Genomic DNA, 14461 nt, shown 5'->3' with positions numbered 1-14461 from the left:
GCATTATGTCGTATAGATTATCCTACTCAAATAAACAAGAGGTAGTTCAGAGGTAATCCAAAAGTAATATAAAAATAATCCGATTATATTACGTAAAAAAATACTAATTGCAATTTTAGTCATGTAATTTGTATTCAGTACCAGATTGCAATTCTGAAGTAATCTACCAAGCACTGCAAATACGTTTTGGGTCCACTATACAGTATGTGTGCTATTGTGCATGACCACATTCCATTGTGTATGAGGTCACTGGAAACCTGGCCTTATACATGTAATCCAAATAGTTGGTGAAATATGTCATTTCTGCCTAATAATTTAACAAAGTCACCAGCATGCATTACTGTTTCTTTGTGGATAGGAAAAAGGTTGTTTGAACAGTAAAATCCAGGATTAAGACCATACATAAAATCCTGGTTTTATGTATTAAAGGAAAAGTGCACACAAAAATGAAAATAATTTACTAACTATATTTCTCATGTCATTGTAATGCTTTATAATTTTCTTTCATCCATGGAATAAAAAGATCTTTTAAAAAATGTTCATGCTGATTTCTTTTTTTCTATACAATGAAAGCACACAGTGAGCAGTGACAAAAATCTCCTTAAAAGTGGTCCATCCGACATATGCACCATATGTTAATAATAACTTTAATAACTTTATTTTCATAGCACATTTTAGCAATTTAGCATAAAGTGCTTCACCAAACATAAACACTCTGTAAAAGACAACACATTCACACTGTAGTAAAACCAAGTCTATACAAATACGTTTTAGATGAGACTTAAAAAAAAAAGACGCAGATTCAGCAAATCTAGTATCCCATGGTAGGCTGTTTCATAATCGTGGGGCCTTCACTACAAAAGCTCCTTTTAAAAATCACTTAAAATCACCTTTCTGGATCTTGGAACAGCCAACAGTTTCACGACAAGAAGATCTAAGATGTCTAACTGTTTCTTAAGGTCTTAAAAGTTAATATTCTGACGCCAAACCATGTAACACTTACTTACATTCCTACTTAATATTTACACTTATATTCCAAGTCTTCTGAAGCCATTCAATTTTTTTGGTTGAGGAACAGACTGAAATGTTTGTTGTTATACACTGAAAATCGTCCCCTGCGTCATAACTCTGAAATCTAATACGCATTTCCACATATTCCAACTGGCGTGTCACAGATCGGTTAGGAGACACGCAAAAACAAATGGTGTCACCAAAGGAAAAAACAACTTAAAATTCTGTCTGTTTCTCACACAAAGCTATCATATAGCTTCAGAAGACTTAATTTATATGGGCTACTTTCATAGTGCTTTATTGTCATTTTTGGAATTTGTCAACATCCGTTCTCATTTACTTTCATTGTACAGGAAAGACCAATGTGGACATTTTGCTAAACATTTCATTTTGTGTTCCACAGAAGAAAGTCATTTTTGTAATGATGTGAGGGTGAGTAGATGACAGAATTTTTATTGAAGTTTCCAGTATAACAACAGTGACTGGTTGAGCTGGGTTAAAGCTTCTCACCTCGTACTGATCTCCGGGGCAAAGCCGAGCGAAGCCTATCAACCCTGCCTCAGAAAAAAAAAATTAGATGGAGGGGAATTTTTAAGAGATAAATGTTCCTCAGAGACTCAGATTCCTGCAGATGGCAGGTGCTTTGTACCTTTCATTTTGATTTGTAGTTCTCCCAGCAGGATTTCCAGTTCTCCTTCCATTGCACACATGTCCTGCAGGTCAAGATGAGTGTTAAAGGAATAGTTTACCCAAAATAAAAACTCTCTCATCATTTACTCACCCTCATGCCATCTCAGATGTGTATGACTTTCTTTCTTCTGCAGAACACAAAGATTTATAGGAGAAAATCTCAGCTCTATAGGTCCAGTAGGAGTTACATTTTGGTCTGTTCTCACCCAAAATCGATTGGATCACTTCAGAAGACATGGATTAAACCACTGGAGTGTTGTGGATTACTTTTATACTGCCTTTATGTGCTTTTTGGAGCTTTAAAGTTTTAGTCACTATTCACTTGCATTGTATGGACCTACAGAGCTGAAATATTCTTCTAAAAATCTACGTTTGTGTTCTGCAGAAGAAAGAAAGTCATACACATCTGGGATGGCATGAGAGTGAGTAGCATAAATTATTTTACAGTTTTATTTTTGGGTGAACTATTCCTTTAAGTAAAGATATTTCTGAACTGGGACTGAAGTTTCATGTCTCCTTTCTGCTGATTAAGCTTAAATGTTGCAAGTTAGAGTACACTTTTTCTACCATTTCTTTGAAAACACTCTTAGTAAAGAATGCAATGCAGTACAGTGATTTTACCTCTAGTAAGGGGTGTTCACAGGTAAAAGTTCCATAAAAGTCATGGAAATTAATCGGTTTAAAAAAGTGTGCCAACACTTTTGTTTTATTCAAGTCAAAAACATTATTATGACTGAATAAGCCTGATAACACTAAATTACACCAGTAAAAGTCATTTAAAAGGGTCAGATTAGGTAGAAATAGATCCTTAAAGGTGACATGTGTAATTTCTGTGCCACTAGCATCAACAAACATAAAAACAATCAAATATGTTTCCCAGAACACTCTCCGTCTTCCACTGGTTTAACAAACAGATAGCCCAGCCCCAAACTCACACCATTGGTTGAGCCAATGTTGCTGTATCAGGCTGATCAAACAAACCGAGCAATGCTGTGAAAGTGCCCCAGAATCACGGTATTTGCACTTTTCAGGAAAATCAACCTACAAATGACTTATAGTTGTGTTGTGTGTGTATTGTGTCCAAGAGAGGCTTTACCTCCAGACTGTGCCTGTGATTACGATTCAGCTCCAGTAAACTCTCTCTAGATTGTTGTGAAGAAGGAGAAAGTGAGAACGCCCTCTTCATGTTCAAAGCCCCTTGGCACAGTCGCCACTGGATACAATAGGACTCATACAGTTCCTCTACCTGATAAAAAAAACACAACCTCACTCACAGTACAGTGAGATATATTGTTACTATGCAATTTGAAAAGATCAAATGAAATGAATATATTCAGGTGTTACCTTACAAATCTGAAACTCTAGACGTCGTATGTATCTCTCTAAGGCTCGTATCTCCTGTTGTTGGCAAACAGAAGATAAAACATAATTGGGTCATTGACAAATAAAGTTGTCCGAGATACAAATGTGAAAATCTAGTTTAAAAGAAAAAGAAAAGAAAATGATGAAATTGCTTTAAAAATGTCAAATGGTGTAACCATCAAGTAAAAGATATGAAAATACAGTACTTTCCTAGCACCAATCACAAGAGTGTACACACATAATCATTCATTTCAAAAATAGTTTTCAAACATATTTAAGGTAAAAATATTTATTTATTTTTTGAGTCAAAAATACAAAAAAAGTTTACTTAAGGGTTACTCCTTTTGACCTGAACAAAATATGCATTTTCATAAAAATGTCAAAATATAGTCAGATTAAAAAGTAATAATAATAATAATAATTAGTACTTATTTATTATAATATTTTCTTATAATATATATTTGTAATATTTAAAAAAAATTCTTTCACTGCTTTTTTTTAAAATAAATAATAAAAGATTATTCCAAAATACTAATGCCAACATTCCTTTTTTTTTTTTTTTTTTTTCATTTCAGCTTCTAATGAGACTTCTATTTATTTATTTTACTGCATTCAGGTGGTCACACCACTTAGACATTTTGACTTTAAGTCATAGAAAAAATATCAAAATGACACTGAACTAAAAAATTGAAAACATGTTCGTCATAGTAGAGGTGTACTCAAGTAATTGTTTTGTGTGAATTGCATTTTAATGGGTTTTTGAATAGATCTGTGCAAAAAACAAAAAAATAAGTGTCACATTGACCCAGTTACATCTTGTAACATTTGGCTTTAAATACCAAATTTAATAAACTATTGTTTATACAATTTATAAAGTTCTTTTTTTTTTTTTTTAAAAACAATGCACTATGTTTCCACTCAAACTATCAAACTACACACATATAATTATTGCTAAGGAAAACATACCTTTTCCAAGTCATAGAAAAAAGCCTGAGGAATAAATAAAATATATTTTTTATTTTAAAGTTGAACAAATTGAATAAATAAAATCTATTAATTCCTTAGATCTTAGGAATTTTTAAGATAATTTGTTATTAGATTAAGAATAGAGTAGCTAAAGTTGGTCCAGGATAAATGTAGAACATGTCTCACCAGTCTGGAGTTTCTCTTCGTGTCTCTCTGCTGGGATGACAGGAAGTCCATCTCTGTTTGATGGTTTTCCAAGTAGTTCCTATATATATATATATATATATATATATATATATATATATATATATATATATATATATATATATATATATATATATATATATATATATATATATATATATATATAATATATATATATATATATAATGAGGCACAAAGATATCATTAAAATTCACACCACATGTGTGTGCTTTCCAAATAGCTTCACTACTAGTGCTACTAATACTAAAGAAACCCAAAACAAAATCCAAAGAACTGTGAATAATATCAGTTACATTTTGTTATTAATATGCAGAGCACTCTTATTTGAACAAACATTACACATACTTGAGTCCTTTTCTCAAGGCCTGGAAGATTCTGTCAACCTGTTCTGGCTGTTGACCCCAGACACTGCTACCCATCCGGCTAGAAGAGGAAATTCTGGAAGGTTTCCCTGCCATGACTTTTGTACGGAGAGAACTACGAGCCGAGGAAAGTCTGCAGAGTGAGAAAGAATAGTAGACAGATGAGGAATGAAGGGAAAATGAAGATTATTATTATTATTCAACCTTGGGCAATTTCATGGGCAACTTTTCTTTTCGTTATATAAAGGTCACATTGAAACTGACTTTGAAACTTTTTATCAGGCCTTCATAATTTATTTTTGATAGTTGTCAAATGCCTTTTATGTAAAAAAATGTTTTTAGCCTTGTCCCTGGACCAAAGTTTCAGGATTGAACTATGAAAATCCATTACAAAAATAATAATTACTACATGTTTAAAACTATGATTATCTAAACAAAGAGTGAAATAAACATAAACCATTTCAATATTTATTATGCGAAAACTATTTTTATCAATTTTTCAAAAATTATGACTGTCCCACAGTTGTGTCCTTTCCACAAAACGAAACTGTGAAGCTCCAAAAAGCACATAAAAGCAGCATATAAGTAATCCATACAACTCCATTGGTTAATTCCATATCTTCAAAAGCGATATTATAAGTGTGGGTGAGAAACAGATCAATATTTAAGTCCTTTTTACTATAAATCTCCACCTTTGACCAGCCCTAACCAGAAGGTGGCGATATGTATGAAGCATGCAGATTGATAAAAACAAAAGAAAATAATGTGTAAGTGGAGATTCAAAGTAAAAAAAAGGACTTAAATATGGATCTGTTTCTCACCCACACCTATAATATCACTTCTGAAGACATGGATTAAACCACTGGAATCTTATGGATTACTTTTATGATGACTTTATGTGTTTTTGGACCTTCAAAGTTCTGGTCACCATTGACTTGCATTGAATGGACCTGAAGAGGTGAAATATTCTTCTAAAAATCTTAATTTGTGTTCAGCAGATGAAGGAAAGTCATACACATCTGGGATGGCATGAGGGTGAGTAAATGATGAGAGAATTTTTATTTTGGGGTGAACTATCCCTTTAAATATATGCAAATAAACTTTCTGTACATCAAAGAATCCAAGTTTCATCATATGCTTTCTACAGCACTTCCCATAGTTGTGATGATAGGAAGCACCCACAATAAAATCAGCGTAATCTTGTAAATGTCTGCCTGAACAACCATGTTCGAGCAGTGAATGCTTAGCCAGCAGGCATAACAAACCCAATGACTCTGCAATGTACTGTAAATAAACAATTCTCTTTGCTCCAGGGAATGCATTCCTCAGCACTGCTCTGGGGGTCAACACATAACACAAGCCCTGGCTCTCACATCAGCATATGCATTCCTGCCTTCATCACTGACATCTCTGGTGTAACTCGAGAGGCCTCAGTGGACAATGACAGATGTGTCACTTTTTCAGGATAAAAGAGATACACAATCTTTACTCAAGACTTCCTCTGCTGATGTACAACGTTTTATTTGTGTGTTTGAATAGGGCAGTCAGTCTATTTAATGAAATTAAATGAAAACCAGATTAATTAATCGAATTCATTGCAATTAATCACATACTTCAATGCTTGCAGAAAAAAGGCCCCCAAATAAAGATAATTTAACATAAATAACGCATACATATTCAAAACATTATGCATATAATGCATATAATATTAAAATTCAGATTGAAACATATTGCATTATTGTTTCAGATGAGTAAAGCACTGATTGGTCAATACAAAAAGTTACTTTAGATGTCAATACTGTAAATTGTTTATTACTATATATTTAAAAACAGGCCTACAGTCCACAGCAATCCATTTTGCAAATGAGTTTGTCAATCTGTCCAGTTCTTACAGAATGCGTTCTTGCGTTCTGTCTGCACTATTTTTAATTATTTTGTCCATATACATATGCATCAGACGGACATTTTCGGAGAGTCTCACTGGTTGTCAGCATCATAAACACTGTGTTTTTAGATGCTGTGTCAAGTTAAAAGTAGTTGAAACTTTGTAAATTGCATCTCAAGATCCTTGCATTCTGTTGTGCTTCGTCCAGCTGTCAAGAACATGTATTGTGTGACTGGTGTTGTGCCGAAATATGACTGCCTGCCAGATTCTGACTCCCTGCTAACTGACTGGCTCTTATACTTAAAGCCCACCCCTACACCCACCCTTAAACCTAACCTCATTGGTCCCTACTCCCTAGCCTCTATAGCCCTTCCCTACACCTAACCCTCAACATTAGGATACTAGGGAGTCAAAATTCGGCAAAGCACCAGCTCTCATTCTATGGCTGTGTTGCTTGTGAAGTTTGATTAGATGAGCTGACTGCCCCCTACTGACGTGTCTCATGAAAACACAAAGTTACATGTACTTCACGCTTGAATTGCTCCAATGGAAGGAAAATACATACTTTTATTATGGAATTTACGTATGGGTTAGGGAGCATGTTAATATTATTGAATGTGTTCTTTTTTATATAATTAACTGCACTACATTAACGTGTTCAGCCGACAGCCCTAGTTTTGGTGTAGTGTTAGAATAGCTATTTGAGTGTCCCAGTTGAAAAAAACAACAACAGCTTAAACCAGCCTATGGTGGTTTGGTGGTCTTAGCTGGTTTAAGCTGTTGTTGTTTCTATTCTGTTGTTCTATAACTCAAAAATCCTTGATTTAATAGGAGGATTATGGTTTATGGCAACAATTTAGAGGTAGTTTACTAAGCGATTTAATGCTTAAAAAGTATTTTCTCACAAAACAGATTTAAAAAGCTTTTTCCATGAAAATAAAGAGACAAATTGGAAGCAGAAAGACATGGCTCTGAAGTTGTTCTAGCCTTTGGCTGTAAATCATTTAGTTTCAGTCTTTTTCTTGGATGGAAATGCAGGAATGTAGTGTTATTGTGACATATACATTGAAACCCTGCACAACAGCATTAATGCACACACAAACACACACATACACACAGAAGCAGCTGTGCTTACTTATGTAAGCTGTCATACTGCACACAAAGAATGCTTGAACCCGAGTCCGAACTGAACATCCTCTCAGGACCTTTGGTTCTTGAAATAACTGTTCCCATTACGTAATAATGCTTGCTTGCTTACATTTAGGATTGTGTGGAATGGTGAATTACAACCATGGGCAATCAAAGAAAAAAATAAAATAACATCAGATATACAGAATAAGTTCTGTTTCAAATTCAAGTGAGATGTATTCTGCCTAGTGCTCCTTCTAAAGCAGAATCCTGCAACTGAACGTCATAATTGACTGATAAAAGTGCAAGTTATGACACACATAAATGAAAAAAAACAAACATCATCTTCCCTCTAAGACATACAAACCAAACTGGACACACTCACGCTTGCTTACCGTCTCCGGCCACCGAGTGTGTTTACTCCAGTAAAGGAACGGCTCCTCTGTACCATACTGCCGTCAGCCGGACAATCAAACTTAAGCTTTACTGACATCTCGTCTCCACCTGTAACACACACACAAATATTGTGCAGTATGCTTGAATTATATCAGTGGAAAAAAAAATAATAATTCATATGAATAGTTCACCCAAAAATGAAAATTCTCTCATCATTTACTTACCCTCATGCCATCCCAGATGTGTATGACTTTCTTTCTTCTGCAAAAGACAAATGAAGATTTTTAGAAGAATAAACCAGCTCTGTAGGTCCTTACAATGCAAGTGAATGGTGACCATAACGTTGAAGCTCCAAAAAGCACATAAAGGCAGAATAAAAGTAATCCACACAACTCCAGTGGTTTAATTAATGTCTTCTGAAGCGAACTAATCAGTTTTAGGTGAGAACAGAACAAAATAGAACTCCTTTTTCACTATAAATTTGACATCAGCAGTCTCTTGGCAATCATGATTTCAAGCTTGATTATACTTCCTAGTGCCATCTAGTGCTGTGCACATGTGTTAAGCACAAGGAAGTGTCATAGAGCTTGAAATCATGATGGTGCCTACAAACTGCAATGGCACGATGTACACTGAAAGGAAGTTTTTACCCAAAACTGATAGGATCACTTCAGAAGACATGGATTAAACCACTGGAGATCTTATGAATTATATTTATGCTGCCTTTACTTGCTTTTTAGAGCTTTAATATTTTGGTCACCATTCACTTGCATTGTATGCATTCACTTGCATTTGTGTTCTGCAGAAGAAAGAAAGTCTTATACATCTGAGATGGCATGAGGGTGAGTATCAAAAATGATTTTACATTTTTATTTTTGTATGAACTATTCCTTTATAGCTCCTAGTTCTAGTAGAAATTGGTTAATTCACCCAGAAATGAAAATTATGTCATCATTTAATCAACCTTAGGTCATTCTAAACCCCTTGACTTTCTTTCTGCCGAGAAACACAAGAGGATGAAAATTAGAAGAAAAGACAGAGGTCTAGTGTGATACTGAATTGTAACACTGTTTTTTTCCCTCCTTCCAGTTAAAGTGAATGGTGACCAGTGCTGGATGTAATATGATTACAAAGTATTTAGTTACTGTAATCTAATTATTTTTAGTCAAACAGTAGTGTAACACATTACATTTTAAATTCATGCAAACAGATTAAAGTTACAGACTTACAAATAAGTTAATTACTTTTGAAGGATCCAAAGAGCTAGTTTGAGATTTAAAATCAAGTGTGTGTGTGTGTGTGTGTGTGTGTGTGTGGCTTCAAGAGAGCAAACATACATCTGTCTTGTACTTCATTAATGTTATTCTTTATTTCTTTCATATTATTTTCTTATATATTTGCTTATATTTATTTTATATTCAATTTTACTTATTTATTTTCTTTTATATCATTTCTTGCTATTGCTATGCATTATTATTTCCATTTAATCTAATGTCGTATGCTGTATTGTCTTCACAAGTAAAAGATAAAAGAGGTGTCTACATTTCAAGGTCTTCAACATCACAGGATAATGTTGTGAAGCAGTAGGTTTCCATTGCTGTTGTTTGGTATAATAACACTTGTTAAAGTTGTGTTGGTCAGACGAGGTCAGACTGAGCATTGAGATTATTCAATACATTCTGCTCATTTTCACCATCACTTTGTCTCCTCCCTTCTGATAGAAGAGATAACAGGCTGTTGATGTTGACTGTTATTTTTTTTTATATCAGACAAAACTCTGATATTTGGATATCTTCTGACAGAGACAGAGGTCTAGTGGGAGACTGTATTTACATGAATTCGGCAGGATGGATGATCTAACACTTTTAAGTACATAAGTTACATTTAATTCTAAAATAATATTATTTAGATAGAATACAGTATATTTGAGTTCTATGACAGCTAAAAGGCCCAATAACAATTTACTGTAAGGGAGAAACGTGGTGTATGAGTGAAATATTAACATTTGAATTTGTTGATAGAAAAACAAAAACTTTTCTGTGAAAAGTGTTTTAGAAAGTAACTTAAAAGTAATGTGAAATTAATGTGATTACTTATCCCATGAAGTAATCAGTACAGTAATCTGATTACAATTTTAGAGAAGTAATTTGTAGTGGATAACTTTTGAAGTAACTTACCCCACATTGACAGTGACTGAGGCTGTCAGTCCCTAACATTCACCTTAACATCTCCTTTAGTGTAGGGGCTTGGTACGACATGTAGGTGAATAAATGATGACAGAATTTTAATTTTTGGGTGAGCTTTCCCTTTAGGGTAACAACTGCACATTTTCAATGTTTTTTGGGGGGGCCTTACATTGGACCTGTGGCCTAGTGGTTAGCGCATATGCTATAGACAAGCTGAGCTGTGTTGCTCATGTGGTGATGCAGGTTTGAGTCTAGCCTGTATTGAGTCCCAATCCCATCCCCCTTTCAGAATTTCCACCTTTTGCAATGATAAATAGTGACCAAAAGCCCCCTGAAAAAGAAAACATGTGGTCCTATTCTTTGCACATTTCTCAACTTGACCCCTTGGTATGTTTTTCTCCAACAGGTATGACAGAGCGTCTATAACCTCAGTGACAACCACCCCATTCTTCTACATGAGAAATGTTCATGTCTCTGTTCTGTCTCTCATCATCCTATAATTCTTTTCTCCTCTGTTATTGTAAACAGTTTTTGAAACTTCTTCAGACTCAGAGGCAGCAAAACACCTACAGTGCCCCCCAAAATTATAAAAAAATTATTATAAATAATTAAAGTTTAAGACAATATGCTTTTTCCAGTGCATTTCAAAAGTCATTGCATTAGATAGCACAATAAGTTTCTTTAAAAATTTTTTTAAAAATAATACAGCACAAGCATGCTTTTCCAAGCAAAACATTTCACATAAAAAGTTTTATATTATACACCAACAGAGCTGAGATATTCTAAAAACCTTCGTTTGTGTCCTGCATTAGAAAGAAAGTCATACACAACTTGGATGGCATCAGGGTAAGTAAATGTTGAGAGAATTTTCATTTTTGGGTGAACTAAACAAGTGTCGAGATAATTTTTGGGGCCACTGTGACCTTATAGATCTCCTTTCTTATCTTCTCAGTGGCCAAGGCACTGCTGTTGGTTGCAGTCTTTGTCTATGGCTTTTGCACCTATTTGTTGACAGTGGCACATGAGAGAGTCATAACACACACTGTGTATCCAGATGGAGTAGAAGAGAGAATGTTGTAAATGTTTTGGTTTGCATGTAAACAGATCATAGAGAGGCATTATAATAGCACATGACATTGTTCACCCAAAATAAAAATTCTGTCATAATTTACTCACTCTTGTGTCGTTCCAAACCTGTATGACAGAAACATTTTACTGAATATTCTGGTTCTCCTTTTCAAAACAGTGGCAGTTGATAAGAGCTCACTTTAAAGCTTCAAGGGTAAGTTCACACAAAAATTTAAATTCTTATAATTTACTTCCCCTCATCCCATCCCAAATGTGTATTTTCTTTCTTCTGAAGAACACAAATGAAGATTTTTAGAAAAATATCTCAGCTCTGTAGATCCATACAATGTAAGGGAATGGTGACTAAAACTTTGAAGCTCCAAAAAGCACATCAAGGCAACATAATAGTAATCCACACGACTCCAGTGGTTTAATCCATAACTTCTGAAGCGATCCAGTCAATTTTGGATGAGAAAAGACCAAATATAACTTACACTTCCTAGCACCATCTAGCGCTCTGTGCATGCGTCAAGCACTAGGAAGTGTAATCGAGCTTAAAATCATGATTGCTAAGTAGACTGCTGATGTCAATATTTATAGTGAAAAGGGAGTTCTATTTTGTTCTGTTCTCACCCAAAACCAATTGGATTGTTTTAGAAGACATGGATTAAACAACTGGAGTTGTATGGATTACTTTTATGCTGCCTTAATGTGCTTTTTGGAGCTTAACATTTTTAGTCCCCATTCACTTCCATTGTATGGACCTACAGAGTTGAAATATTCTTCTGAAAATCTTAATTTGTGTTCTGCAGAAGAAAGAAAGTCACACATCTCAGCAGTCTGAACTGTCCTTTGTAGTCTTTTGATGTCTGATTTCATAGCTGAACCAAACCAGACAGTTACTGAAGTGCAGAGGACAGACTCAATGACTGCTGAGTAGAACTGTATCAGCAGCACCTGTGGCAGGGTGAACTTTCTCAACTGGCAAAGGAAGTACAACCTCTGATGGGCCTTTTTCACAATGGAGTCAGTGTGTGTCTCCCACTTCAGGTCCTGTGAGATGGTAGTGCCCAGAAACCTGAATGACTCCACTGCTGCCACATTGCTGTTTAGAATGGTGAGGGGGGTCAGTGTTGGGGTGTTCCTCCTAAAGTCCACAATCATCTCCACCGTTTTGAGCATGTTCAGCTCAAGGTTGTGTTGACTGCACCAGACAGCCAGCTGTTCAACCTCCCTTCTGTATGAAGACTCATCGTCATCTCAGATGAGGCCGATGACAGTGGTGTCGTCTGCAAACTTCAGGAGCTTGACAGAGGGGTCCTTGGCGATGCAGTCATTGGTGTAGAGGGAGAAGAGTAGTGGGGAGAGCACACATCCCTGGGGGGCACCAGTGCTGATTGTACAGGTGCTGCAAGTGAGTTTCCCCTGTCTCACAAGCTGCTGCCTGTCTGTCAGAAAGCTGGTAATCCACTGACAGATAGACATGGGAACAGAGAGCTGGTGTAATTTATACTGGAGTATAGCTGGGATGATGGTGTTGAAAGCTGAACTGAAGTCCACAAATAGGATCCTTGCATATGTCCCTGGTCTGTCCAAATGTTGCAGGATATGATACAATCCCATGTTGACTGCATCATCCACAGACCTGTTTGCTCGATAAGCAAATTGAAGGGGATCTAGAAAGGGTCCAGTGATGTTCTTCAGGTGGGCCAACACCAGTCTTACAAATGATTTCATGACCACAGACGTCAGGGCGACAGGTCTGTAGTCATTAAGTCCTGTGATTTTGGGTTTCTTTGGGAATAATGATTGAGCATTTGAAGCAGTATGGGACTTCACACTGCTCCAGTGATCTTTTGAAGATCTGTGTGAAGATGGGGGCAAGCTGGTTAGCACAGGATCGAAGACACACTGGTGAGACGCCATCTGGGCCTGAAGCTTTCCTTGTCTTTTGTTTCCGAAAGACGCGGCTCACATCATCTTCACAGATCTTAAGTGCAGGTTGAGTAGCAGGAGGGGGGAGGAGGGGGGTTGCAGGAGGTGTTGGTGTTTGTGTGAAGTGAAGGTCAGAGTGGGTATGGGGTGTGAGATTGGGCCTTTCAAATCTGCAGTAGAACACTTTCAGGTCGTCAGCCAGTTTTTGGTCCACCACAGGGTTGGGGGTAGTAGTCCTGTAATTTGTGAGTTGTTTCATTCCACTCCACACTGATGCAGGGTTGTTAGCTGAAAACTTGTTTTTCAGCTTCTCAGAGTATCTTCTTTTAGCCACTCTGATTTCCTTGTTCAGTGTGTTCCTGGCCTGATTGTACAAGACTTTATCCTCACCCCTGTAAGCATCCTCTTTGGCCTGATGAAGCTGCCTGAGCTCTGCTGTAAACCATGGTTTGTCATTGTTGAACTTTAAATAAGTGAAATATGATGGCATGAGGGTAAGTAAATTATATGAGAATTTTCAATTTTGGGTGAACTAACTGTTTAAAAAAGTACCATAAAAGTAGTCCATGCAACTTGTGTGTCATGTTCCTAAGTCCTCTGTAGGCATACAATAGGTTTTGGTGATGAACAAAATGATATTTAAGTCATTTAAGTGGTCATTTTGAGTGCATGAGAGAAACTCGTTCACAGTGGCATGTGTGTTCACGTGAGAACTTGCATTGATTTTCTTTCGCTAAACACATTTGGAAGATGTTTTTATCCAAAGGGACTTACATTGGTATACAAGATACACATTTTAGCAGTTTGTCTGTTCCCTAGGAATCGACCCATGACCTTGGCGTGGCTAAAGCTGGTGTTCTACTGGTTGAGCTACAGGAATCCAAAATGTATATTGATAAACATATCAATATACTTATTTGCAAATGACATCTCCAGTCCAGTGTCTATAGCAAATATTCACATATGCAGTATATACTGTATATATTTAAATATTGTATGCACACAACATTCTCAGTGGGATACACAGTAAGACTTCTGAGGGCTGGCCAAGGAAAATATTAGCACAGGGATCATGTCTAGCATGAGAAACTGCAATACTAAAACTTTTTTCCATTTGTTTTTTTGGCAGAAGGAAGTAAAACAGAAGGGTGGATGGGGAGGTATCATGGATGTATTGGCTGGAACCATATTTCTGAGCATGACTGCTGTAATTCCAACAAACGCAGGGAAATTTGGTTTGGATTGAT

The 14461-nt window shown here is 36.0% G+C and overlaps 1 protein-coding gene across 18 annotated transcripts in view; it reads right to left on the bottom strand.

Moving 5' to 3' along the window:
- The window catches only part of LOC127448893 (RIPOR family member 3-like), a 241818-nt gene that overhangs the window by 23392 nt on the left and 203965 nt on the right, over window positions 1–14461 (bottom strand). For 13 of the 18 annotated variants that reach the window (XM_051711823.1, XM_051711824.1, XM_051711825.1 and 10 more), the window contains 8 exons: window positions 8025–8133; window positions 4600–4749; window positions 4216–4294; window positions 4030–4053; window positions 3046–3099; window positions 2798–2947; window positions 1661–1724; window positions 1522–1565 (listed from right to left, as the gene is read on the bottom strand). In XM_051711823.1, the coding sequence (XP_051567783.1) occupies window positions 1522–1565; window positions 1661–1724; window positions 2798–2947; window positions 3046–3099; window positions 4030–4053; window positions 4216–4294; window positions 4600–4749; window positions 8025–8122 (663 nt within the window). In that variant the 5' untranslated portion in view covers window positions 8123–8133. Of the gene's footprint in view, window positions 1–1521; window positions 1566–1660; window positions 1725–2797; window positions 2948–3045; window positions 3100–4029; window positions 4054–4215; window positions 4295–4599; window positions 4750–8014; window positions 8136–8249; window positions 8287–13988; window positions 14061–14461 lie in introns of those variants that run through there. The other 5 variants (XM_051711819.1, XM_051711821.1, XM_051711818.1 and 2 more) reach the window with 4 other exon arrangements.

The sequence above is a fragment of the Myxocyprinus asiaticus genome, chromosome 12, assembly GCF_019703515.2.
Source record: "Myxocyprinus asiaticus isolate MX2 ecotype Aquarium Trade chromosome 12, UBuf_Myxa_2, whole genome shotgun sequence".
Classification (NCBI taxonomy): domain Eukaryota; kingdom Metazoa; phylum Chordata; class Actinopteri; order Cypriniformes; family Catostomidae; genus Myxocyprinus; species Myxocyprinus asiaticus.
Note: the sequence above shows the minus strand (reverse complement) of the source record. Positions and strands in the feature narration are given on the sequence as shown.